The following is a 26083-nucleotide window of genomic DNA, read 5'->3' on the forward strand; positions in this document are numbered from 1 at the left end:
CGATTATGTCACAGGTCAAACAATCTTGTACAGAGTGCAGGAGACGAAAGATCAAGTGTGAGTCGACCCTTTGCAAGGCCCGGAAGGGGCTCCAGAGCTGACCAAGCCTTAGGTAATCGTCAACTACCATGTAGGTGTATCTGAGAGACCATTTGTCGCGTTGACGCTGACCGCTCGTCGGGAAGGTGATATGTGTACATCCCGTGGGGAGGGAGATCAATGTGAGGAGCAAGTCAACACTCGAGTCAGCGGGTGAGCATGAAATGAGCAGCTTTCCCAAGCTGTGTGAAGATGCGCTTCTAAGCCTGTCTCTCCTCAGTGATCGATCGTTCCCTCGCATGAAAGACTTCCGGCTGCTGGCTGCCCGGGTCGCAGAGCTTGAAGAGCACGTCGCGCACCTTCGACGTGGACCGGAGAGTGTGAGATTAGGAGAGGATAGGTCCTTCTCGGTGCGGCAGCACGATGCGTCCGTTGGACGTTCCGACAATCTGGACTTTACCTATCTCACGCCTAGAAAACGACACCGCTCATCACCTTCTCCTTCGCCCAGATCCCCTGACTCGCCTCCACCTGAGCGTCCTCTCTCCAACCCATACATAGGTGTCAACGTCCCTCCTCCTGATCGCGCGTATGAAGGAGGTGACTCCACAGCTTTGATGCTTGAGGATTTCGCGATGGGACATAGTATAAATCAGGAGCGGGCTGGAAAACAAATGGGTCCAAGGATCTCCAATCAGCTGTACCAAGCGGTGGGCAAGGCCGTATCCATCCTTCCAGACTCGGGTCGAAGCCTTTTCTTGCTCAACTTTTTCGTGAGTCACTGTTTATGGATGTGTCGCACAGATTGATGTGATCGCAGTTCTCCCATGTCGATTGGAACACCAAGGTAGGCAGGGTCGAAACACTCCTTCGGTCTTTGTGTTGACTCGCTTGTGTCTAAGGTCATACACGTCCCTTCGTACATGGACGAGGTGAGTTATATACCTTTCCCAGCAAGGAAAGATCTGAGCAGACGTATTCAGTTCCACCGATTCGCTGCACTTCCCAAAGACCGAATGAACATGGAGGTGCGACCTGAATGGCTCAGCGTGCATCTGGTGGTTCTGTGCCTATCGTTGCACCTGTTGGGGGATACCGAGCGTCAACTACTCGGTGTCAGGGGTGACCAATGGCAGGCTATCGCCCAGGGGCTGTACCTCGCTTCCCGAGTGAGTGTTTGTGACGATCCCGGGATCGACGCTGACATTGGATTCAAGGAAATCCTTTTCGCGTCTGACTTTTTGTCTCATCATTCCTTGGAGCACCTTCAATGCATAATGTGAGTCCTCGAGGCACATTAGCTCTGCTTCAGGCTGACTTGCTCATAGTCTGCAAGGCGGCTATCAATGTGAGTGTATTATGTCGACAGTGCGCTGATCTCGTAGACAACGCCGATGAAGGTGCGGACGCCCATTGGGCTCTGATTGGATCCGCTGTCAAGATCGCGCAGAACCTAGGTCTACATCGACTTGGGAAGGAAGACGTTGGCCTAGAAACGAGCTGGCCCAAGCCATGGCAGAATCCTTTGCATCGGGAAATCGGGCGGCGTGTCTGGTGGAATATAGTGTTCTTGGATTGGTCTCACGCCCTCTCGCACGGGATGACATGTGTGTATTCGACGGTCATCTGCTGAGAATGTGCTCATGCTGTACTCAGACTGCGTTCACTCTCGACAGAACTTCACGGCATTTCCCTCCAATGTCGATGACGGGGATGTCACGCTAGAGATGATGCCGTTGTCGAAACCCTTATCCGTACGTCTGCTACTGTTGGAGCCAACTCAAATGATAATCTTTCTTTGAAAGCAATACACAACATCCAGCTACACCATATTTCGGCTACGTTTCCTTGTCCTTTGTGAGTTCAAAGTCGTACACTCTCCGAATGGCAGCTCATAAGTGCAGACAAAGAACATATCGACCATTTGGTCGATAATCAGACGGCGGATTACGCATTCATCATGAGGTACGTCCTAGTCAGGACCCTCGATGTCCAAGCTAATTAATACACAGGTTGGATGCGAGACTCGTTGCGCTTCGTGATAGTCTCCCATCGCATTTCCGTGACGATATCGAGGCACAGAGACTCGCGTCCGTTCTCAAGATGCCCCAGGTGAGTCCGGATCTAACAGCCTTTCCAGAGACGCACTGACAGATTAGGTTCAGATCATCAGTGAGAGCATGAGCATCCGTATGATCGCCGCAAATCGCCTGCTTCGCCTGCATCGGCCATACTTGATTGGAGGATACACAGACTCAAGATACCGACAGTCGACGGACCAATGTGTCAAGTCAGCTCGGACGATCTTGGCTCTATACGAGTCCATGCGTCTCTCTGCGCCGACCCTGCTCAGCTACTGTGAGTGGCTTGGCGATCTGGACCAGACTTGTCGGTAACATACTTCACAGGGCTCATACTTTTCTATGCCTTTGCCGCTGCGGTCGTGATCTGTGAGTGCATGTTTGGTGGACTGGGTTTTGCTCATGTTCCCCTAGTCATACATCTTTGCAACGGGGACCATACTGATAAAGAAGAATCCCGGCTTATTCTCTTCCGCACGATGGACATCCTTAGGTAAGCTTTGATGCCAAGTTCGTTAGCTGACGCTGTTCCAGAGGTGCTCGAGGCATTAGCGCGGCGGCACGAAATGCTACTTCAATCTTGGAAAGCCTACTGGGTAAGTGCTTCTGCCTCCAAGGATCGAGACTCGCAGCTGACATCAACAGCTGCATGGGCGAGCTTGACCGCGGAAGGGGATAGTCATGTACCGAGCGGTCGTCCGGGGATGGGCGGCGCGCTGGATGAAGAGACGCTGTTCCGCCGCGTAGTCCGACGTGTGCTGGTGCGTGATCACATTCGGAGCTGTCCATGAATCTGACTCGATGCAGGGAAATACCGCTCTCCCGGAGATACCGGTGCCAACTTTGTCTGCCTCCCAAACCGGCATAACTCAATCGAATCCCACGACCCGCACAACGCCGAAATCGAATACAACGACTCACAATCACCTTGGGGAGCACGAAACACATAGTCTGGATGGTATGTGGCAAGGAGCCGTCCATGGTCATGCGACCGTTCAGCGGGATTTTGACCTCGGCGTCTGGTCCGACTTGGGTATCGCGCCCAACCAAGATTCAGACCTCTTTGGTGGTCCGATCGACGGCGATGAGCAGGAACTCGAGTCTTTTCTCGCTAGCATAACGTCATGAACTATGCATCTATTTGTATCAGGTTATATAATGAACCCGTCAAAATAGTTGACCAGTTGTTCCTCCTCGTCCAGACCGATCACTGCACCGACCCACCCGTCAGGTCTCAGAACGACGACTGCACCGGTACCTCGATCAACGCCGTAGGCAGTATGAGCTGCACCGCTGTGATCGAACCAGGTCTTGCCCCATGGCGCCTGACCGAGAGACTCGACGGCGCTGATACCAGATCCCGCAATCAATGTCGTGAACTCGAACAGCTCTCCTGCTTGCGAGAATCGCTTTGCGAGTGCGTCTGTCTGGGAGCGGAAAGCAGTCAGGCGTGGCTGGTTGATCGCAGGATATCCTGTGAACACGACGATGTTGAATTTGCCGGTGTTGCGGAGGACCCGATGCAAACGGGTCAATTCATTTGTTCCTAGACGCGATATGGTGGCGTCAGGTCCTCGCTCTCCAGGGTGAACAGTGGCAAGTGGTGGACCATTGAAAGGTCTCACGACACCAGAAGGGGTGACCGATGCTGCGAAGAGCGCGACATCAGTTCCTGTACAGTTGAATGGATTTGGACACCTTGACCCGACTTACTATAATCTATGCCAAGTCCCAAAGTGAAAGCTTGCACCTTTGCGTTGTCAAACCATTCCGTCAAGATATCACGCGGGCTTTCAGTTCGGCCCTGGAATCGTGATGGGTATTTACCGGAGATGAGTGTCGAGATGATCGCATCGTTGTCGATCACTTGTTGCACACTCGACTTCCTCTCTTGGTTATATGAGTCTATCAGAACGTCGGCTGAACCGAGACCCTTGCAAACGAGAGCGAGCTTCCAAGCGAGGTTGACTGCGTCCTGAGTACCGGTGTTTAGACCTTGAGCAGATCCTGAAGAGTGGGTGTGACAAGCGTCCCCGACGAGAATGACGCGGTCTTTCACAAAAGTCCCTGCCATACATTGTCCGATGCCCTGTAATGCTATCAGCGAGTATCAAGAAGATCATGTGAGAAATCTCACTTACGTATAATGTAAACCAATCCACGCTTTCGAACTCGAGTGTGAATGGGGCGAGAGCCTTTTTCGCTTCCTGTTTACTAGTCAGTGCTTTGACGGAAATATCATCGTAGCTGACACAACGGTGACACACCTCTTTTGCTACTTCCACCGTGATGTTCTCCTCTCCGTATTTCTCCCTCAGAGCCTCGCTAAACACATAACCAATCCGCGTCTTCCCCTCATCAATTGGACAGAAGAGTACCAACCCATGTGATTCGCTCTGGACCGAGTTGAGCGTTCGTGGACTGGGCATGTTGGTCTTGACGAGCGCATCCATTCGAATCCACTTGGACGTCGTCCTCTCCCCGACGAATGGGATCCCCGCCGTCTTCCTCACGAAGGATCTACCTCCGTCTGCCCCCACCAAGTACTTGCATTTAACAGTGTAAACGTGATCGTTGACCAGATCACGTAAACGACATTTGACAGGATACTCGTCAGAGGCATCTTCCGAGTCTGTCCAGGATTCGATGGAATGTTGGTGGAGGACTGGGAATCCGTGGGATGCGAGCACCGCCTCGAAAGCGCGCTCGGTGAGTCTTTGTCGGAGGTGTAACCTGTTTCTATGTCAGCGAGCGAGTAAGTTCTTGTCATGGAGAAAAAGCAAACTTACGAGTAGTTGTGTGACGTATCTCCGTGTTTGTTCATACCGTATCCGAAGACAAGACCACCTGGAGCAGCTTTACCACTAAGTATGCGTCCGTGTCAGCTCTATCAGTCGCAGTGATGTTGAGAGATCATTAGCTCACTCCCGGAAATTGTAACCGGTCTGTGTGATCACGCCGATTTGCAGCAGCGGATCCAGAACGTCCAGCTGGTCATATATCTCAAGCGATCTAGGCCAGAGGGTCGTAGCTCGTCCGTAGACCGGGGCGTTCTCCTTGTCCTCTTTGTCGATGACAAGCGGACGACATCCGAATTTGGCCAGTTGAAGACCGGTCAAACAACCGATAGGACCGGCACCAACAACGACCACGTCAACGGGAGACAGGGATATCTCGGTAGGCTGAGGCATCTTGTGATCTGACGAGTGAATGGAGGAACTACAGCGATCAAAAACACATTACGATCACTGCGCTGTAAAAGTAGAGTATATATCGCCTCGAGATTTGTTATCGCTGGTGACGGATGTGACGGGTCCGGTTCGGCGCATCAGGTACTAATCGGACCAAAATGCCGCCATCCGACCGAATGAAGGATATGCCACACAAGTTCGATTGGACGGGATGAACTGCATGGATCTTTTCAGATGGAACCGCCTGACTCTTGCTCTGCAATGTCATAACGAGATACCCAGCACCAGATGGCAAGGTTTGTCATTGGCGGATCTTATCGAATGTTTTAAGCATGTCGCTGAGGCAGGCCGCCAGGCACAAGGTGCTTTAGACAGATGGACGGCACGAGACTGTGGTACTAGTGCAACTTGCATCCAAGTTCATCCGATTCTATACGAGGTCTAACAATCTAATAACATTCGAGCATGGTTATAGCTCTCCCCTCCACTGACGAGACTGCCTTTAGTAGAAGTGACGGTACATTGGGTTGGCCGGACCATCCTTGAGCGCCGCTGTAGGCACATCTTTACTGGTCCAGTTGACGCCTTGCTCGCGATTCCTTCGACGGTTGTCGAGGACCATGTAAGTACCTAGTATGGAGATTAGCGCATACAGCGAGGCGAGGACATGGATCTACTGACGCAATCCAATGAGGAGAGCAATACCAAGTGCGGCAATGGCGGCCGAGATGATCAGAGGCGTGACGTATTTGGGCGCAAATTGCGACAAGAAGATGTTGGCTGAGGACATGGCAGGTGGTCAGCGTGTTCAAGCATAAATCATTCAAGCAAGCAGAAACCTACCAGAGACGATGCCTCCAGCGTTTGAACCAAAGTTCATGACAGACGATCGGAAAGCTCGAGAGTTCTCTCGAGTGGTATTGTTCTGCACGAAACTGTCGATTTGTGAGCGAAACGCTTCACATAGACATCAATCAGAGCTCACCTTTGGAAAAGAACACTAGGTATGAAACTTCCGGATGTAATCAGGAATGTGGCAAAGTATCCGGGTCCGATAGACGAGACGGGAAGACAGGCCAGAAGGATGCAGCCGATGACGACGAGACCTACCAAAAGGTCAGCTTACCCACTTGTGAAGAGTATACTCTGTACTAACCATTGGCGACCATGACGTGAATGGTTCGCTCTCGATGGTAGTCCGATGAGATGACAAGGATCCCTGAAAATAACGCGTCAGCAAGATGCCCAGCGAAGCATCATGCAGGACTCACACATGACGATGACGGCGCAGCAGTAAGGAGCGACGGTGTACAGGTTGGTCTTGACAACGGAGAAATGCCATCGACCGATGATTTGGGTGAGGAACACCGCCGCAGTCGCGTTGGCAACACCGTAGATCTGGTGCAGATTTAGCGATTTGGCGGACTTACCATGAACCGCTACACTCACAAGACAGTACAGACCCCAAACCCAAGTCTCCCATTCAGCGGCTGGACGGATGTACTCCTTCCAAGAGAAATCGGCGTTGACTTGAGTGGTCGAGTCCTTGAGCAAGCGCATGACACCGGCTGTCTTCTCGACCGGATTGAGGAATTTGGCATGCGTGGCGTATACGGGAAGAATCCACCTGCAAATATGTCAGCTGAAGTCTCGTGACAAGGCATCGAGTCACTCACCAGGATAGCAAAGCCACGCAGATGGTCAGAGCGCCCTCGATCAGGAAGAGCAATTGCCATCCTTTCAAAGAAGAGTTGACTTGGAAGAGACCGTAGGAGAGGAGACCGGAGAAAGCTCCAGACACGGCAACCATGCTGTACCATGCGGCCATTCGTTTACCGAGCTCAGCACGTGTGTAGAAGCATGCACTGTGTTAGGTCAGCCTGACGTCGATCGCGTGGTCGTGGAGAGTATCACTTACAGGTACATGATGAGGGAAGCGCCGAAGCAACCTTCGAACTGTGAATAGCGAGAGTCAGTGGAGGACCAGGTGAGGTGTTGCGATCCCCACTCACACAACCGAGAAGCAATCGAACCACCAAGCATTGCGCAAAGTTCTTGACAGCTGCGTTGATCATCGCCATGGTACCCCAACTGTGTTTCCATTCAGCCGCGGTTTGCTACGACATACGCGAATGCTGTTACTCACCCGAACATATAGATGGGAAGCATGGTGTAGGGGCCGAACTTCTTGCTCATGAATGTACCGGGGTACGCCATGCAGCAGTATGGGATGAAGAAGACGGTAAGCATGATGTTCCATTGGTTTCCGACGAATCCGAGATCGCGACTGTTGACCAGTTGTGAGCAAAGGATCCCATTCAGCTCCTGAAAAGACTCACTCCATGTGATCAGATTTGGCGTTAGAAACGTTTCCTCTGTCGAGAGCTGAGAAAAGATACATGATCATGGCGATCTGACGGTAAACATAGACGAGTCAGACCTCGGTGGCTGGGTTACCGAATGGCGAGGCGTGACTCACAGGTAAGATACGAATGTCGTAAGCTCGTACGACCTTGGCGCTCAACACCGGGTCGAGCTGATACGCAGCGACTGTGTTGCAATCAGCTCATGCCCTGCCCATGTGCTCCAAGTGAGATCAGAAAGCTAACCTTGCTCTGCGGTAAAGTTATAGTCGCCATTGTCACCAGCAAAGTCGGGAGCAACAGCCTCGATGATCCCAACCTGCTCTTCGGTCTTGTACTTGATGGATTCCTCGCGGTCCAATTCTGGATAGGACATGGTGATTTAGTTGCTGTACTATTGAATAGTAAGAAGTGGGATGATGAGATTGAGCATGATCATCGTGGATGACGATCGAAATATATATCCATGTCTCTCAAAAGATAACAAAGGGTTCATGTTATCAGAAATTCGCTTCTGACCGGTGGAAATATTGAGATTTGGTTGGGTTGCACCCCGCAGATGCGGATCCGAAACTTCGGGGTTCGGGCTTAACCGTGGCAGTTCTGATAAGACTTTGAGCATGACAACGATATAGCGGATCCGCATCTACGGATGGTCCATCCAGATCTATGACATTCAAAAGGAACGCGGTTGATCTTGGATGGAGGCGCTGTCATACAGAACAGCTCCCAAATCAAAACTTGATCACTCAAATTTTCCCATTATGCCTGTCGCCGTACCAACTCTCAGACCTTGGGTACCTCCAGCAGAGACCAAGGCCGACGTTGAATGGGCCAATCTTCGCACCATCGATCTCAGCAAGTTTGACTCTCCAGACGCTGACGAGCGAGAGTTCGTCTACGAAAGCTTCAAAACCGCTGTCTTCGAGGACGGTTTCCTGTATCTAGTCAACTTTGGACTGACTCAGGCGGAAGTGGGTGATACCTGGTCCTCACAAGGTTGATTATAGTGATGCTGACTATTAACAGATCGATGAACAGTTCGCCATTGCCCAAAATGCCCTCATCGACTCAAAGATCACCCCGGAAGAGAAAGAACGTTTGGAGTGGAAGTACCTCAACACTGTGAGTTGCGTCTGTCGTTTCAATGAGCGATGATGACGAGTGTCCATAGGGCAAATATACCGGATACAAGCCGAAAGGATATTGGGATATCGCTAAAGGAGTAAAGGACAATGTCGAGAGCTTCAACTACTACAGCGAGACGATGTGTGATGGTGATCACCTCCCGGTGTGTCTCCGAAGCCATATTGACAAGATCGCCCACTTCAATCAGGTATGCTTGACACCTTCGTGTTTCATATATGGGGCTGATCTCGGGTCTAAACGCAGTACTGTCACGACGTGATCAACAGGAAGCTCTTGTCTTTACTGTCGAGAATGCTGGAGCTGCCTGAGAACTACCTCTGGGATGCGGTACAATCACACAACGGTGTCATCGGTGAAGGGTACTTCCGACAAATGATGTTCCATCCGGTATCGGAGAATGACAGGAAGAAGGCGGCTGTTCAGATGCACGGTCATCAGGACTACGGTGTGACTACCTTACTTCTCAGGTCAGTCTCCTGTCTTTTACATACATCCTGATGTCTAACTGACTGACATGGACCAGTCAACCTATCGCTGCTTTGCAAGTCCTGGCGAAAGACGGGCAGTGGCGATATGTCAAGTACAAGCCTGGTGGGATGATCGTCAACCTTGGAGAAGTGCTCGAGTTCCTCAGTGGAGGTCATCTGCCAGCGACCAGACATAGGGGTGAATGTGATGGGATACCGTCTTGTGGACGTCTTGACTGATACATTCATTCACGTAGTCACACAATGTCCTCCTGACCAAGCGAACGAATATCGTCTTACTATCGGTCTCTTCACTGCCGCCAAGAACGAAGTATCGCTCGCTCCTCTCACCGATTCCCCTCTTCTCGCTCGTGAAGGATACGTTTCAAGATTCGAGCCAGGTTCGGAGGGAATCGTGGATGCCACCAAGGTAAGCAGTCTTCATGATATCAGGAGGACTGCATTACTGACATTCATCTGCAGATCCCTACGGCTGAGGAGTGGCGGGTAGCCCGCGTGCTCCGTTCTCAAACACCTCCAGAGGATATAGTTGAGGTGAAGGGGGTCAAGTTTAACCGACAATATTTCAAGGGAATTTACGTTCTTGAGCCCATATAGAGCATACAATGCATAACTTGTAAATTATTCGAAAAGTATAGAGCTTCCGGCGTATGTATGTCATAGTAGTTCACTCGTTAGGATAAAGACCGATGGTGACCATGACTACGTAAGATAGCACTATCAGCTACCCAACCGCAGAAGAAATCATCTCACTACTCACAGGAGTGAACATCGTGGTCGTCCTCAGGTGTCCAGAAGGGGGTCGACTCAACCTCCGTCAGGGGCTCTGGTTCGTGGACGAAGAGGTTCGACCAGTCCGACGAAAACCAATCGGACGACAAGGTTTGAGAATCATTCCTCTGCGATTCCGTGCTAGTGGCCGTGACAGGGAAGCCTTGAATGTTTAGATCGACCTGATGTGCAGCAGCGAATACGTCGGCGAGTGTGGTCGGTAGTGTGAAGTCTATACCTCCTGAGGGAACGTCGGACGATGAAGAAGCAGGATCCTCTTCGATGCCGGGTCGTTTCAGTCGGACGAGCTTGGTACCGATGCCCAGTATATCATGCTGATCCACCATCGTTTCGTCGTCTAGGGAGTTCAGGGCTTGACGGGCTTGTTCATGCAAACTTCTCAACGTGGGCTTGTTGATTGATATCAATTGAGTGCAGAACCATCCGCGTAACATCGACACTCACCAAGTCATTCCTTGCTCTGCAGTCCTCCGGGATACTTTCGAAAAGGGCAACCCCTTGATCCACTTGCGTAAACGCAGCTTCTGCCAAACTCGATCGAGGTGATCGGATGACGACAGAAGCAAAGTTCACGACTGCTGTAAAGGCATGAAAGAAAAAGACCAAAAAACGGCTGGCGATCCTAGGATTCAGCGCGCTATGTCCTAATTTAGTACTGTACACGTCGCCGAAACGTGTTGTGCTTACAGTGCTTCCCGAAGAATGACCAGCACCACTCTGGAAGCTTCGAGCTCAGCTACATAGCTGAAACTGAGGGCACCAATGAAGTCAGGTGAGTCGCGAATCAAAGGGACATGCATTTGAAATCTCACCGATACGTCGAGGCCATCGGCTCCTGTGGCGCATCGCGGAGAGCTCGAGCGAAATGCGCCCGGTGGAGAAACAAGTATCTACAAAGTATCAGTCCTTCAGACAGTGCGTTTGTTAAACTTTTCAGCATACTCACCCCTCGCTGTTGAGCAGCCGCAGGGTTAACCTGTGCCATGGGATGCTGTGGGGACTTCCTTCAGCCAAAAGATCGTCTTGACGTAAAGCTGACGGGAGTTCGTTCTCGACTGGAACGCGTCAGCAGCTCCGATGACAACCGTAGGGCTGACCCACATTTACTGAGGTCATTGTGGACTTCGAGAATCTTGCGATATGTACATGGCGTAACATTTGTCTGCACGTCATTGACACGAGCGAGTATTCGAACAAGAAGATACTGCGAAAAGGGTCAGATCGGAGCTGATTCCAGGAGTGATACTAGACCGACTTTGTAGTGATGGACTACAATCGACAATATCTCGGTCAACGGACGCGAACCATTCATCGGGCTTACTCTCACTCACACTGTAGTCTGATGTCACTTTCGTCCTTTAGGGAGGGCAAAGCACAGTCGAAAGTAGCATTGGCGATGACTACATCTTAATCAGCGGAACGGTCCAAGGCTAGGAAGTTATGGATGCCCACGACGCGGACGTCCCTGCGTCATGCTCTGCAGGATGTCTTCGGTGTAAATCTGCTAGTCGTGTCAACCAAAGCAGACACGAAATCATCCAAAGCTCACTTCCCAGAATATCCTTCTCCGCAGCTCCAGCTCGTCCGGATTCAGTCGCCAGTTCTGACCTGGAAGAAGTGTCAGTACAGACCGCTTAATCTCACCCTTAGAAATCTCACCATCCCGATGTAGTCCTATCTGACAAGGAATCAACGTTAGCTTGAAGGAATGTCAGGGTAGCGGAAATAGTCACTGCTTGTGCACAACGCGTCCCCATACCGAGTGTAGACCAGAATTCGAGTGACGCTTTTGGACCTTTGAAGCTGTTGGAGGTGTATCGACTCATTAGATGAACAGCTTGTACGAATGCCATCGAGTTGGAGGGGTCTGAACGGTTGGGTAAGTGAGATAGCTCATGTTCAATCCAGAACAGACTCGCCTATTGACAAGGACATCTTGGCCAAGCGAAAGAATCGTTCAGCAGTGTCATTATCTGGACACGCAGGCGTCAGCGAGGTGTAGCAGCGTCTGCTCAGTTGACGCACATGGTGGAAGCTCCAGATCCATAGCGGCCCCGCTACAGATGACAAGAAATACGACGGCCAGCAACTGGTTGTTGATCTTCGTAAAAAAGGCGTGGGAAATTGACGATCGATATACTCGTGGGAGATAGCTGCTGAAGAAGACTTTCTGATCCAGGGTATGATTTAAGATGGCAGTATTCTGCGTGTCAATCAGCTTCAGTCGTTGAGTTGGATTATTCTCGAAGATCTCACTTCGAAGAAAATAGTAGCCCATCTGAATGCTTCTCCCCTCTCCGGAAGACACGTTACCAGGCGCTCGACCGTTGTACCAGCAGGAGGCTCTTGAAACGGAAATGAGCATTGGTCTGGTGGTGGCTCGGAGGTGATACCGGTGAGCACCGACGGTAGTCTTTCCCCGGTCATTTGCTACACTGATTCTTCAACAACCAGTATCGGTATCGCTAGCCGAACAGAGAGCTCACGAGATGATATTGAGCGCCTCCATTGCCAAAGAACGTTGAGGTTCCCGGCTCGTCACCCAGAATCAGTTGGCCTTGTGCTACGTCGCTTCCCCCATCTCCATCTGTGACGTCTGTCATATCCGCAAGGGATGGCCGATGCTCGAACGTTGCGGCCGGCCCGTCGATCTGCGTTTCTTCGTCCGGTCCATCGTCGTTGAATCCTTGTCGACAAGCGGCATCGATAATCTTCTCCAGTTTCGCAATCCGTTTCCGTAGCTCCGTTGTATCATTCAGGGCAACATGTCTCTCTGCTCAATGATTGAGCCATTCGATACTCTACGGCCAAGCTTGAATATCGAACTCACCTTTGATCGAAGGTAGCTGACCGCTGGGACAGAGACTGAATATAGACACCATGAGACACGACCATCACCAGAGCAGGGCATGAACTCACGCAGCGATTCCCCGCTTTCTGCAATTTGAGCAAGGGAACTGTCGATCGCATCTAAGAGAAGCTGATGATCAGGCACGTCTCTACCATTCTTTTCATAGCTGCTAGGCTCACTTCCACTTCATGCGTCGACATTCCAAACAGCTGACGATCGGTTGCTGCCGCGTAGGTTTTGACGCCCTCTTCCTCTTGGAGCTCGATGGCGCGCTCGAAGGTGTGTCCATGGTGGGCGGCTCGTACGTGCAGTGGTGACCAGCTCAGTGCATGATCGGACGAGACTTTGACAGAAGATTACTTGATCATATGTGGAAGACAAGAGATCCGATAGATAGCGGCGTTACGCGATGAAGATGGGATTTCGCGTCCCGCAGATTCGGACTTTTGCTTCTATCGGCTTCGGATTTCACCGACCAACGACAAAGATGCATAAGTTCTACCTTCTAGATACTCTACAACCTTCCTCCCGACGAAGACCCTCTCTGTTCCTATTGGTGGGTCCTCTTCAGACTGGTCGATTGGCTGGTGGTGCGCCTTCCCAAGCCTAGTTCAAGATCAGATGAGCAAGCAGCATACGCCGCGATAGGACGGCGACAGGCAGCCACTCACATTCCAGTTCAGGGTGAATTCAGTGTTGTTGAGATAGCCAACGAATCGGTGACTGGGATCGTATCGATCACGAATACCGACCCATTTGACCCAATTCTGTTCAGACATGACTGTGAGGGACGTGTCAGCGCGGTGAGAAGGTCAAGAAAACGCAAATCTCGCCCACATCGTCCTGGTCGAATCTCTTGATTGCAGTCTCCTGTGTAGTAACCCACGGAGCGCGGAGCTGATGGATCTCCGGAAGCCGCTGCTTCACGCGACGCTTCGTCAATCGGTCTCCAGGTATCCTGGATCCAGGTTTTGCATTTGTCGGCAAGGTCAGGCGTTTCGTCAGAGTCAGCGGCAATGGCATAGGATATGACGTAGATGCCCGCTACACAGTATACAATCGTAAGCACTTGAGCCCCGTTGCAAAATATCGTAGCCCATGCATGCACACTTACAAGAGATGTCGTTGGCGAAATGATGTCGAGACATCCTCGGCTGCATGGAGTACATCATGGAGCTGGGGTCTGAGGTCAGAACGCATCATGCCCTGACAACGAAAGGAGACTGACTATGAATCAGCGGAAGGCAAGGTCAGGAAGGGCTTCTCCAAAAGGTCTGTCACTCTGCCATGATCACCGGCGAACCACCCGTTAGTGACGAAGTATCTATCAGATTCGGTCAGCTCTCTGCGTCAGATGTTCACACTGCAGTGGTGACTCACTGGCCCACTGGGTTGATATCAATTTGCACCTGATACTCCGCTTCCAGACTGGCGGGTTGACAGAACTCGGTGTGATAAGCTTTGTCGAGATGTGGCGCTGATTCCATGAATGTGAGAATCGCTTGGCCCGCTTCGAAACTGTCGGTCCATGCAGAGCATTGCACACGCAGGAGAGCTTCTTTCGGATCACCGCCCGGTAGGAACTTTTCTCGAAGGATACTGCTTGCAAACATCTCGGTTGATGGAGCCACTGTCTCTCCAATGTCCAAACACCACTTCATGACGTCTTTGTATTCGGATTGTCCAAACAGCAGTACTGATCGTAGATGATGTTTGCTGCGGAACGATTGTCGTCAGCGTCAGTGGGATCACAATGTTTATGGATGGTGTACTTACGATAGCTTCGGACATTTCAACCCGAATCGTACGACGACACCGAAGTAGCCCGGACCCGACCCGACAAATGCCCACAGCAGCTCTGTATTCTCGTGATGACTGACGTGAACAAGACGACCATCTGCTGTTACCACGTCCATCCATTCGATCAAGGAAGCTGCCCAGCCGATGGATCTCCACATGAAGCCTGCGCCACCTTGGGACAGAAAGCCTCCCAGTCCGACACCGTCACAATGGCCTCCGGGGAACCAGTAGCCCTTGGATTTGAGGTACCCATTGACGATCTTGCCGGTACTTGATGGACTTGCCGTGACGATCTCGGTCTCTTCGTCAAAGCTGACTTCCTTGAGCTGTATCAGATCGATCAATAGCGCATTGTCCCGTACAGCAGGTGCGTTGAACTATCAATAGCTTCCTTATCAGTCAGTGTAGAAGCATTCTGCCATCGTCTTACGCACGCTGTGACCCCCACTCCGGACTCCGATCGTGAGATTATTCCTTCCCGCATGTTGGACCGCTGCAATCACTTCGTCAACGGTTCGAGGGACAGCGACGCCTGCCACTTGTCTTTTCACGTCATTGGTCGAGAAGTTGCGGCCCATACGATAGAACTCATACTGGAAAATGGTGTGATCAAGTCAGATGGTCGCATCACGAAACATTCAGTGACTGTCACCCACTTTGTCGTCACTCGGCTTCACGAGAGGGAACCCAAACTCTTCAGCGGACGACAAGGTCATTTCAGCAATGGCTTCAGCCAACTGCGCTATCTTAATTGAGAAGAGCTGTAGAGCAAGGGCACAAGCTGAGAGGGCATGTTTTTCCCTGGTCGTCTACCTGCCTTATTATGTGCATGCTGTCGGCGCAATATCTTATCTCTGTCATGTATCCTGCCAATCTGTCCTATGCGCGGCCGTGTACGCGGATAAGATACCGCTCAATGAGAGAGAGTACCCTTCATCCTCTGGTTACACATATCAAGTATACCCCTGCATGATATGGCAGCAGCAGTCAAGAGCTGTGACGGACAGATCATCTGAGATCTAAGAATGTGACGGTGTAGGTGTATGATGCGGGTTTGATCTGGACATATACACTACGTGCGACTGGTGATCGAGCGCACGTCGACTGATCACGCGTTACACCTCGGTCTGAGCATGATGGAGGTAGCCCTCTCTCATCTGCGCATGCATGCATGGCTTGATGGACGTGTTCGGAGCATTGCTGTTGAAGCAGGAGAGCATCATGGCTACCTCTACAGTATGCAAGCAGTAAGCAGTCCATGATTTGGAGAGATCAGGGCAAGATATCTTCGGATGCTGGAGATGTTTATTCCAAACTGAATTCCGGATCTCATCATGATCAATCGTCGATCTCTTGTTAACATCCCATCGACACACACGTCCTGCGTCATATAACACCTTGCCATGATGACTGGTGAGACCAAGGCTCCAGCACGCCCTATACAAGCATGCTTCCAATGTCAGTGGACCGCTATGCTTTGCTTGCGCCGAAATATCACTCCGCTGATTTGATGGTTTACGCAGGTCGCAAGAGGAAGATCAAATGTAAGCTGACGACCCTCAAACCTCGAGCTGACAATCCTTCAGGTAATAGAGAATATCCATGCCTTCCATGCAATCTCCGTGGGGAAGGCACCCTTTGTAGAGAGGTGGATGCGGCACAGTCGAGGTGAGCAGGCAGTAAGTCGTTAGCTCGATCATATCAGCTGAGTAGTCTCGTTCAGCCCTCCACCGATTATCACCCTCTCAGCCCTCCATGCTCGACTCCTCGCCGTCGAAGAGCAGATACGAGTACATCTTGACGAAGTGAAGCGGTCATCGGCACAAAGCTGTGGTGAAGCAGAATCATCCACGAAGCGTCCGGAAAAGAGGAAAAGGTCCACGGGTTCAGAAGCGGAGGGATTATCTGCCGAGGGAGGAGATGACAATGATGAAGGGGATGAGGATGCTGCAACGATGTTGGAAAACTTTGCCATGTAAGCTCTTGATGTGAACTACCGAGCTGATGGTTTGAAGGGGATGGCAAGCGGGTAGACCAGGAGCAGATATAGTGGAAGAGATCCGGATCCCAGGTTCACCCACCGGTGTCGCCCTTCCGTTCAAAGAGACATCCACCATCGATCTTCTCTCTCACATGGCCTTTTTGGTAGAACCCGGTACAGATGTTGTGGGGCGTATACTGCGGCATCTGCCTCCACAAGCCACTACAGAAAAGCTTCTGACCTTTTACTTTGGTGGGTGCAGAAGGGTGTCCGCTTCAATCGTGACTGAAGAATAGTGTTCAGGTCGACTGGATTGGTACACCAAGGTGGTCCACGCGCCGTCCTTCTCCGCGGATAGCAAAGCGCTCTACCAGATGCTCAACGAAGGGAGAACAAGGGGCATACGTCTCAACTTTCTCAGTCTTCAATTTGCTGTGTTGTCATTGTCATATCGACTATTGGAGCGAGATGAGAGGCAGCAGTTGGCACTGTCGTTAGATCAGACGTTGGCTTCGGCACAGATATGCTATTCGGCAACTAGGGTGACTTTCCAGATGCTGATCACCGACCTGCATCTTTGCTTAACCTAAGCTGATCCATGACGTACAGGCATTGCTACAATATAACAACTGGGTTGGAAACCATAGCCTGGAGAACCTGCAAACTTTGATGTGAGTCTAAGCCTCCTGTATGTCGCTGACAGGCACAGCTTGATAGGAGAATATCAACAGAATACAGGCGGCGCCGAGTGAGCTCTTCAGGTTTGAATGTCGCTGACAAGCAGTACACACTGGTCATTGTTAGGTTCATGTATCAAGACGGCTCAAAATCTGGGATTGTCTCGACTGGGTTCAGAGGACCCAGGTCGGAAATGGCCTCCAGCATGGCGCTCTCAAATTCGTCGTGAGGTTGGCAGGAGAGTGTGGTGGGCACTGGTGAGTATCGCCGAACTAGACTCTTGCTTATTGACAGGTTCTCGCCGATTGGTCGCTAGCATCTTCGCATCACATGGCATATTCAATGTGAGTGGTTTCAAACGAAGACCAAGCTAAACAAGGCAGACATCCGAACCATTTCGATACAGCCTTTCCTCTCAATGTCAATGACGCCGATCTGTCGGAGACATCTTCTGCGCAGGCTCGACCCTTGACTGAGTACTCGGTGAGTCTGGTTTGTCGTGGGATGTGACTGATAGAAGTAGGAAACATCACTTTTCATCTGGCGTTGCAAATTCATATATTGCTATCGGGAAGTGGTCGATCATGCCAACTCGCCCGACAAAGCGTCTTATCGATTTATACTTGATATGGACGCCAGAATCACCGACTATCTTACACAGATCCCCCTAACCTTCCAGAATTGTCCACAGGACGATCACGATAGCGTACCAGCCATGGAAAGGACCGTTGCCATGATCACTGGTCACAATCGTCGTCTACGCCTGTACCGGCCGGTGCTACTCCAGGGTCGAAGCAGTCCACATTTTGTGAGTGACTCTGTTGACTATCCCAGCTGACATTGTAGAATGAGGCTAGTAGTCGTTGCGTGGCTTCTGCTCGAGCTGTATTGAGTCTATTGGGCGAATTCCCTTTGTTGTTGAAATGGTGGTGAGTACATAAAGGAAAGATGACCGTGCTGACCCACCAGGACTTTACTGTTCTATGGATTCACATCCGTGAGTTCCTTTCAGAGGATGAAACGGGCTGTACTGATGCTTATGCCAGGCCATCATCCTGTTCGTCGATCTTCGGTACTCCTACGACAAGAGCAAGACACTGGTCGCTCAAAAGCGAGTAGAGCTACGAGGGGTAGCAGATCTCTTGAGGTGAGTAGACTGGCCGTGAAGTCATGCTGATCGAGCAGGACTACCGAGCACATTTCAATCGCCGCTCAAAACTCTATCACCCTTCTTGATGGGCTGTTAGGTGAGGGTATTTTGTCCGACAATCGCTGACCAGGTAGATGCCGAAGCTGCTTCAGGTCACAACGCTACAGCAGACCTCGCGTTTCCAGGGAGCGGCGGGCCTCCCAGCTTGCGAGTCTTAGCAAAACAACTACTGGTAAGTATTGGTGGAGTCATTGTACCACCTCGCTGACTGGCAAATCAGTCCAATTTGGAGGTGACGAAAGAGGCTGTTCTCCATGACTCATTGGATCCTACAGCGGAAGACCTCGAGACTCTTCTTGCCGATCTGTTTGGGTCGACGGCCTCGTATCAGGTAGATGAGCATGGCGAGCATGTGGGGTCCAATACTCCTTTGAGCTGAGGAGCTGTGCATTGCTTCCGATCAGGGATGTCGGGATGACTCAAACAGTAGCTTGTCGGCTTGGATTGATGCAAGAGCTCAGCCATTGTTGTATCTGTAACAGGACGCCCAGCTCCGTTCAATCGCGTGGCAGAAACGAAGAGTACATTGCAAGCTGGTATATCATCAGTATAGCTTTCATTCCATCGGACTGCCTGAACGTACACAGGGAGGGTCATGTTGCAGTGCTCAGAAGAAAGGTCGGGTACAAACTCCTTATCGCGCTCCGTGGCCGCCGGCCGAGGCCGTGATTAGCATCGATCGGTCTTAAAACTGATAAGCCCAAATGGGCGCTGTGTTGCGTATGGTAGCAGTGAATCACCAACAGCGATTGAAGGTTGAGTGTATACATCGATATCAATTCACTCTTCAAGGTGACCATCAGCAAGCATGTCCGACACATTGACCGTAAAACTTGCCGGGCAATCGCTCGCGAGAGGGTTTGAGGATACGGGCCCACTAGTCGGAAAGTCCGGGCAAGGCAAACAAGCTGGTAATCTCGCAGGAGTGCATAAATGGTTGGGTGTACCATTCGGCCAGCCAAAACGATGGGATATCATCAGGTCTACGCCTGAATGGGAGGGGTTCAAGGAGTGCAATGAGTTCAGCAGCAGACCCGTTGCTGTGAGTGATCATCCTGTTCACGTGTTGGTATTCATTTGTATCCGACAGCTGACGAATGGCAGGGCGTCGAACCGTTGGAAACGCTTTGGGAGGATATGGACGGTGTAGATGATCGATCTTTCATCATGACGGACGAAGGCACTTCTCTCACTTTGAACGTGTTCAAGCCGGCATCCGCATCCTTCGAGGGCAAACTCCCCGTTCTGGTCTTTGTGAGTTTGTGTCGATATATCCTCGGTGTCAGTTGGCCGCACTGACAGACAGACGTCGACCAGCATCATGGAGGTGGTCTGAACGTCGGTCATGCAGGAGTTTTCGTCCACGATCCAACGGAGCTCATCCGATACTCTGAAAGCCTCTCCAAACCGATGATCGTCGTGACCTTCAACTACCGACTCAACATCTTTGGGTTTCTCGATCACCCGGATCTCGCGGCTGAGACGGGAGTTGCGGGGAACTACGGATTTCATGATCAGATCGCTGCATTGGAATGGATCCAGAGATATATCTCGGAGTTCGGAGGTGATCCGGATAACGTCACATGTATGGGCAATAGTGCAGGAGTGAGTTCTGCGGTTCGACCTTGACCACATCAGTGGTCGCTTCGTGCTCATTCAGTCTGGATTAGGGCTTCGCATTGTCTTTGATCCTCGGTAGGAATAGGGTCAACTCCACCTTCAAACTCTTCAAGCGCATCATCCTTCAATCGGGGACCATCGGCACAGCACCTTTCCGACCTCCTGCATACTCTTATCCCTTCTACGACGACCTCCTTCGTCACTTCAACATCGAGGCGACCACACCTTCAGAAAGGGTACAGGCTCTTCGAGCAGTCCCTGCAGATGCGCTGTTCGCTTTCGCCAACGAACATCGACCACCGGGGGGGTGGGGCGCGTATGAGGAGACTGGACCGAATGCTGTCTTTGATCAATCGCCGTTGGAGGTGCTCAAGAGAGGTCTTTGGGATCCGGAAGTTGAGGCGGTGCTACTTGGGAATGTGGAGGACGAAGGGACCATGTTCGGACCCGTCTTCAATGTAAGTCGACGCTTCACTGTAGGTCTGGGATGCTCATTGTTTGTTTATTCAGATCGACAAGCCGGAGGTGTTCCAAGCAATGTTGGGAAGATTCAGTCCCGAACAGCAGGGCCAAATTCAAGATCTTTATCCTGATCGGAGTGGAGACGAGTACGATGCGAAGACTAGCGCTTTCTGTCAGTTCATGGGCGATCAGCTCTTCAAGGGGCCAATAACTCTGTGAGCGGAAGCGACCATGTCAATCAAGCGATCCAGGTTGACGTTGGTGTAGAGTGTCCAATATGTTATCGACGACCTTGTGCGAGGCCAGTGGAAAGAAGCTTCCAGTGTACAAGTACTTGTTCAAGGGGAAGATGGCCAATGACTCTGCCAATACGCTGGGCTCACTCCATACCGTAAGTCCTTCATCAAGAAGACTACAAGACTGCTGCGCGACAAGAGAATCGCTGCTTACAATTCAGTTCGACAGGTGGAGCTCCCGTTCATTTTCCAGACCCTCACATTATGGAAAACAGGATCAGAACAGGAGAAGACGGCGAAAGTGATAGGCAGACATTGGATCGACTTTGTCCATGGAGAACGCAAGGGATGGCCGACAGTGCAAGATGAGAAGCAGCTCGTCTTTAGAGAGTCAGGGGGAGTCACGCAGGAGTCCATTGTGGGAGATGGAGACGCGGTCTCTCGGATAAAGTTCTGGACGAAGGCTTTAGACATCTAGTACACCAGATATGATTGGCACGTTCACCGGCGCATTACGAACGACACACTCTATGCATACAGTGGGACACCAAGTCAATGACTCGGTTACAGTCTGAGTTACCTGTAAACAAGAGGTCGACGCTTTACGTACCAGGTACAAGATAAGAGACGGGATGACTGTCCGCCACGATCCGTCGATGTCACCGCGGCCGTGGCCGTCCGACCCATCATCAATGTTGATGCATGTCCAATTGAGCCAGATAACGTCCTGTGTATATCGTGTGGTATTGGTTGGGATCACCACGTCCCGCGGCCACGGCCGCATAATGACCTGTTTCTCGAACGTGTGATCAGCCGAGTTATCTGATCGATCAATCACTTGGGTGATCTTAGTAGAACCAGATCCATTCAAGAAACCGAATCTTTGGATCACCATCGGTTTGCGCATTGTATCTTCGATCAAGTATCACCCCAGCTGAAACTGTAGAAGGGTAACTCGACGATACAAGCTACGACTGCACGATGACACTCATCGCCGATTCCAAGCCCAATGGGGTGCATTCCAAAGAGCCTTCCGTTCCCTATATCGATTCGCCAAACTATCTCTATTCCAGGAAAAAGCTGAGGATCGTCGTGATCGGAAGTGGTTTTGCGGGTATATACTTTGCCTGTGAGTGAGACCCTCTTCGTGTCCCACCTTACTTGGTACGGCGCACGATCCCCATCGTCAATGGTCATTAGCCAAAGCTGATCTTGTTGGCTCGCAACAGTACGTGCGGCAGAAAAACTGAAGGATGTCGAAGTGCAGATCTACGAGAGACACAATGAGGTTGGGGGGACTTGGCTCGCGAACACCTATCTTGGGGCTGCCTGTGACTTCCCCTGGTAAGTCGTGAAGACACACAATCCATGATATGGACCATACAGCTGACTTTCGCCCAGTCACATCTACACATACACTTTTGCTCCCAACCCTAACTGGAGTCGAGTCTATGCGGGTCAAGCGGAGATCTTGGAGTACCTGAAAGATGTAGCGGATCGATACAATGTCCGAAAGGCTATCAAATTCAAGGTGATCCATGCTTAACAGATTGTGCTGAGTGTAAGCTGATGGAGAGTTCGTAGCACACTGTGAAGACTGCTTTTTGGAACGAGGTCACCGCACAGTGGGATCTGACTATCGAACACGAGGGGGAGATCATCAAAGACAGTGCTGACGTGTAAGCACTGGTCTTGACTGGGAGACTTGATTACACTGTGCTGACGACCGTTCCTTCCTCGTTGCAGCTTCATCAACGCGAGTGGTGTCTTGACAGACGCTAAACTCACCGTGCCAGGGATCTACGACTTTGAAGGGCCCATGCTCCATTCTGCCGAATGGGACTCGTCGGTCGAGTTCAAGGACAAGAACGTCGCTCTGATAGGGAATGGAAGTTCGGCTATCCAGCTCTTACCTCAATTGCAAAAGATGGTCAAGAACATTGATAATTACGTTCGAAACCCGACCTGGATCACACCTGCTTTCGCCTCGGATCTCACCATCGAGGTAGGTCACCAGCGTTAGACCGGTCGACCACGATCAGGAATGCTGACTGTCATGCAGAAAGGATCGAATGATAACAACCCGTTATACACTGAAGAGCAGAAGAAGACATGGCGAGAAGACCCAGAGGCGTTCTTGCAGTAAGCGAGGTCTCTTGCTTCGCGAAGATAGGAGCATCAGATTGACCTATGGCATCCGCGGTAGATTCCGAAAGAAGCTCGAACACAACTTCAACAACCATTGGCATCTTGTCAATCCTAATGGTCCGGTCCAGAAGGGCGCGCGGAAGGAAGTCGCAGAACAGATGAGGAAGGTTTTGGCGAGCAAGCCTGACTTGGCAGAGTCGTTGATGCCTGACTGGTGGGTTCTTCATCGATACATTCCAATTCATGTGCTGACTCTTGAGGCAGGGCTGTGGGATGTCGACGTGTCAGTCCCGGTGTCGGATATTTGGAATGTCTTGCCGAAGACAACGTGCACGTCATCCGAGATGGGTGAGCTGCACATCTTCCTCATGATCAGGTTCAGCCAGCCGACCGAATGTTTTCAGAATCGAGACCGTTACCAAAGAGGGTATTCGAACGATCGACGGGAAGACGCGAGAATACGATATCATCGTCGCTGCCACAGGATACGACACTAGTCGAAGTGCCAACTTTGAGCTGGTCGGACGAGACGGGTTCAGGTTCACCCCTAAATGGAAGTTGGCACCCAGGGGATATGTGAGTATCTCAACGACGGAACGATGTCAGAAGCTGACAACGTGGTAGATGGCTATCGCGATCGAGAATTGTCCCAACTACTTTGTCTTCCATGGACCTAGTGAGTACACTGATCAGTCCACTTGCATGTGTCAAGCGCACTGACAATATGATAGATGCTCCTGTGGGCAATGGTTCTACCATTCCTTACATCGAACATGTGGGAGATTACATGATCGAAGCGATCAAGAAACTCCAGACGGAGAACTATCGAACGGTCATGCCCAAGACGCGTGCAATTGAAGCTTTCGTGAGTCATACAGTATGTATACCGGTCAGAAATTGACAGATTGCAGACGCATTACTGCGACACGTACCTAGAAAAAGTGAGTCGACACCCTCCCTTTTGCTTGAGAATTGTGAGAGCCGTCTCTGATGTTCTGGCCTTGTGCAGACCATCTTTGCCGACTCATGTCAATCGACTTACAAGAACCGAGAATCGGGCAAGATCAGAGGACTATGGCCCGGAAGCGGATGTGCGTATATCGACATCATCCGTCGACCTCGATGGGAAGACTACGAGTGGGAGGTCGAGGGAGGAGATGATATGATGTTCCACTATATGGGCAATGGATTCACAGAGGCTGAGTGTGAGTGATTCCCTCCCCTCTCTGCAAGCTCGTGCATCATCTGACTGATTGCCTTCCTGGTCGTAGTGAACGGTGGCGATCAAGCATTCTACCTCGATGACGCTATTGCCAACGGTCCTCCCCCTCTTCCATGAGCCTCATGTCCATGGATAGTCTCAAGCATTCTAGTGATTTACTGTGCCGTAGCTCGTCGTTTGGTTGGTGGTTTGGTTATGCATTGTCATTTTGGGTTCGATCGATGCATGCATACGTGCATACGCTACACGATCCAGTTCCGTCGTTATCTTCGGAGTGGAGGAGCAGTGTTGCGTCTCCCGGAGATTTGACGTGCGACGGGTCCGGTCACGGCCGATCGCTATCTTTACATCCATTCAGTCACAGGGAGCCAATGCATCAACCTCAACGATACTCGTAGTGATCATCTTTGAATCTCACAAAGACACTTTGTTCTGACCATCTCCAAGCAAGATGTCAGCTCCCGAGACAAAGACAGCTGTATACTCGACTGTTGATGGGTTGGATATCGCTCTGGACTATACACTTCCGACCGGTGCTAGTCCCGAGAAGAAGGCTCCCATCTTGATATGGTTCCATGGAGGTGGTGAGTTGCTCGAGGTGTCAGATTCGCAAGATCAAGACTGATCCCCATCGACAGGTCTCTTGCAGGGTACTCGGAAGGGTATGTCCGGTCGAAGAGCATCATGTATAACAGTCTCGCTGATAGCTTATTCGTGTTGACCAGGAATTTGGCCTCATCTCCGTAACGCACCAGCCAAACACGGCCTCTGTCTCGTCTCGGCAGATTATCGTCTCGCTCCCCAAACCCGTCTTCCAGGAATCATGGCCGACCTAGTCGCCGTCATGAAGTTCCTCCGATCTCCCGATTTCGCCGCGCTCACAGGCGATTCGGTGGATCAAGGGAAGATCGTCGTCAGTGGTGGTTCGGCGGGGGGATGGTTGGCTCTTTTGATTGGTTCGGGGGTGGGGTTCGAAGCTTGTGGCTTGGACGCTCCGGAGAAACCATTGGGTATCGCGCCTATCTACCCGATCAGTGATCTCTTGGATCCGTTCTGGACCACAAAACAGCATCGTAGGTTGTGACCGGACTCATACTTCACGACATCCTTCCGCACAACGACACGACCCCATGCTGATTCTCAGATCACAGCCGTCTCGTACTTCCCACGAATCATCGATCGATCAGAGTTGGAGGCATACCTCGACCCCAGAGCCGCCCCGACGAGTTTCTCCACTCTCGACAGTCCTCGATCTGTCTTTTACCATTACATGGTCCAAGAGTGAGTCTCAGGCTCGCCGCGTAAACTGTGACAAGTTCGGCTGACGAGATATGTGTGTCTAGAGGTATCTTGCAGGATCTTCTGCTTGAAGGGACGGGTATCGATCCGAAAGAGTTTAGCATCGCGCCCGCTATCGCTTCGGGCAAAGCGACAGTTCCCCCAACCTATATCACTCATGGAAGGTGAGTCCATCATGCCGAGATCGCAGAGCAGAACGGCCAGGGGCTGATTCAAGTATGATCCGTGATCACCGGGATAACTAGTATCGATGATAAAGTCCCTATCCGACAATCCGAGGATGTGGTAGAGGCTTGCAAGGCCAAGAATTTACCAGTCATTTTCGATCCGATCGAGGGAGCCGACCATCTCTTTGACATGAGTGACAAATACACCATGGACAAGATGTACGATTTCATAGACTCTCTCGTCACCAAATAGAGTAGCACAGCAGAGAGTGAGAGCATGGATTGCTGTAGGCAACAGACGCATCC

The 26083-nt window shown here is 51.2% G+C and overlaps 10 protein-coding genes across 10 annotated transcripts; 6 read left to right on the plus strand and 4 right to left on the minus strand.

The window, feature by feature from the left end:
* Nucleotides 1–5: 5 nt before the first annotated feature.
* IAR55_005994 (uncharacterized protein) lies at nt 6–3248 on the plus strand (the record flags this gene model as incomplete). Its single annotated transcript, XM_066949081.1, has 19 exons — nt 6–57; nt 113–130; nt 186–252; nt 320–812; nt 891–971; nt 1023–1208; nt 1257–1318; nt 1368–1387; nt 1440–1646; nt 1696–1793; nt 1845–1896; nt 1944–2004; nt 2052–2151; nt 2205–2397; nt 2448–2489; nt 2535–2613; nt 2673–2716; nt 2766–2881; nt 2928–3248. The coding sequence occupies 19 exons, from the start codon at nt 6–8 to the stop codon at nt 3246–3248; spliced, it is 2292 nt and encodes a 763-aa protein (XP_066800089.1).
* A 23-nt stretch (nt 3249–3271) lies between these two features.
* On the minus strand, nt 3272–5311 carry IAR55_005995 (uncharacterized protein; the record flags this gene model as incomplete). The annotated part of the gene is made up of 6 exons (XM_066949082.1): nt 3272–3768; nt 3834–4209; nt 4262–4327; nt 4388–4853; nt 4910–4984; nt 5046–5311. The coding sequence occupies 6 exons, from the start codon at nt 5309–5311 to the stop codon at nt 3272–3274; spliced, it is 1746 nt and encodes a 581-aa protein (XP_066800090.1).
* Nucleotides 5312–5813: 502 nt separating this feature from the next.
* Nucleotides 5814–8050, minus strand: IAR55_005996 (uncharacterized protein; the record flags this gene model as incomplete). Its single annotated transcript, XM_066949083.1, has 14 exons — nt 5814–5941; nt 5993–6091; nt 6155–6246; nt 6297–6417; nt 6468–6530; nt 6583–6709; nt 6761–6938; nt 6988–7176; nt 7230–7267; nt 7324–7402; nt 7458–7598; nt 7651–7724; nt 7791–7861; nt 7921–8050. The coding sequence occupies 14 exons, from the start codon at nt 8048–8050 to the stop codon at nt 5814–5816; spliced, it is 1530 nt and encodes a 509-aa protein (XP_066800091.1).
* Nucleotides 8051–8438: 388 nt separating this feature from the next.
* Nucleotides 8439–9908, plus strand: IAR55_005997 (uncharacterized protein; the record flags this gene model as incomplete). Its single annotated transcript, XM_066949084.1, has 7 exons — nt 8439–8648; nt 8704–8799; nt 8849–9010; nt 9067–9290; nt 9347–9489; nt 9548–9720; nt 9774–9908. The coding sequence occupies 7 exons, from the start codon at nt 8439–8441 to the stop codon at nt 9906–9908; spliced, it is 1143 nt and encodes a 380-aa protein (XP_066800092.1).
* Nucleotides 9909–9978: 70 nt separating this feature from the next.
* IAR55_005998 (uncharacterized protein) lies at nt 9979–13243 on the minus strand (the record flags this gene model as incomplete). Its single annotated transcript, XM_066949085.1, has 20 exons — nt 9979–10013; nt 10072–10492; nt 10548–10740; nt 10791–10853; nt 10916–10993; nt 11050–11158; nt 11205–11307; nt 11359–11372; nt 11435–11503; nt 11556–11604; nt 11653–11711; nt 11763–11781; nt 11837–11970; nt 12023–12076; nt 12129–12306; nt 12360–12533; nt 12590–12876; nt 12934–12968; nt 13023–13073; nt 13134–13243. 20 exons carry the CDS (start codon nt 13241–13243, stop codon nt 9979–9981), a joined length of 2235 nt encoding a protein of 744 aa, XP_066800093.1.
* A 278-nt stretch (nt 13244–13521) lies between these two features.
* IAR55_005999 (uncharacterized protein) lies at nt 13522–15470 on the minus strand (the record flags this gene model as incomplete). Its single annotated transcript, XM_066949086.1, has 9 exons — nt 13522–13560; nt 13626–13735; nt 13792–13998; nt 14069–14130; nt 14183–14278; nt 14335–14670; nt 14731–15131; nt 15189–15347; nt 15411–15470. 9 exons carry the CDS (start codon nt 15468–15470, stop codon nt 13522–13524), a joined length of 1470 nt encoding a protein of 489 aa, XP_066800094.1.
* Nucleotides 15471–16201: 731 nt separating this feature from the next.
* On the plus strand, nt 16202–19002 carry IAR55_006000 (uncharacterized protein; the record flags this gene model as incomplete). The annotated part of the gene is made up of 13 exons (XM_066949087.1): nt 16202–16298; nt 16341–16422; nt 16478–16729; nt 16788–16987; nt 17039–17277; nt 17345–17406; nt 17520–17757; nt 17873–17896; nt 18105–18221; nt 18383–18410; nt 18460–18560; nt 18694–18795; nt 18844–19002. The coding sequence occupies 13 exons, from the start codon at nt 16202–16204 to the stop codon at nt 19000–19002; spliced, it is 1701 nt and encodes a 566-aa protein (XP_066800095.1).
* A 429-nt stretch (nt 19003–19431) lies between these two features.
* On the plus strand, nt 19432–21419 carry IAR55_006001 (uncharacterized protein; the record flags this gene model as incomplete). The annotated part of the gene is made up of 7 exons (XM_066949088.1): nt 19432–19665; nt 19728–19877; nt 19941–20228; nt 20294–20701; nt 20754–20920; nt 20973–21096; nt 21171–21419. 7 exons carry the CDS (start codon nt 19432–19434, stop codon nt 21417–21419), a joined length of 1620 nt encoding a protein of 539 aa, XP_066800096.1.
* Nucleotides 21420–21922: 503 nt separating this feature from the next.
* On the plus strand, nt 21923–24428 carry IAR55_006002 (uncharacterized protein; the record flags this gene model as incomplete). Its single annotated transcript, XM_066949089.1, has 14 exons — nt 21923–22070; nt 22171–22285; nt 22343–22472; nt 22526–22620; nt 22688–22946; nt 23004–23083; nt 23148–23303; nt 23354–23437; nt 23494–23665; nt 23714–23765; nt 23821–23954; nt 24001–24030; nt 24099–24294; nt 24361–24428. 14 exons carry the CDS (start codon nt 21923–21925, stop codon nt 24426–24428), a joined length of 1719 nt encoding a protein of 572 aa, XP_066800097.1.
* Nucleotides 24429–24762: 334 nt separating this feature from the next.
* Nucleotides 24763–26030, plus strand: IAR55_006003 (uncharacterized protein; the record flags this gene model as incomplete). The annotated part of the gene is made up of 6 exons (XM_066949090.1): nt 24763–24895; nt 24950–24973; nt 25037–25384; nt 25463–25592; nt 25655–25774; nt 25856–26030. 6 exons carry the CDS (start codon nt 24763–24765, stop codon nt 26028–26030), a joined length of 930 nt encoding a protein of 309 aa, XP_066800098.1.
* Nucleotides 26031–26083: the final 53 nt, after the last annotated feature.

Source organism: Kwoniella newhampshirensis, chromosome 13, assembly GCF_039105145.1.
Source record: "Kwoniella newhampshirensis strain CBS 13917 chromosome 13, whole genome shotgun sequence".
NCBI classification, from domain to species: Eukaryota; Fungi; Basidiomycota; class Tremellomycetes; order Tremellales; family Cryptococcaceae; genus Kwoniella; species Kwoniella newhampshirensis.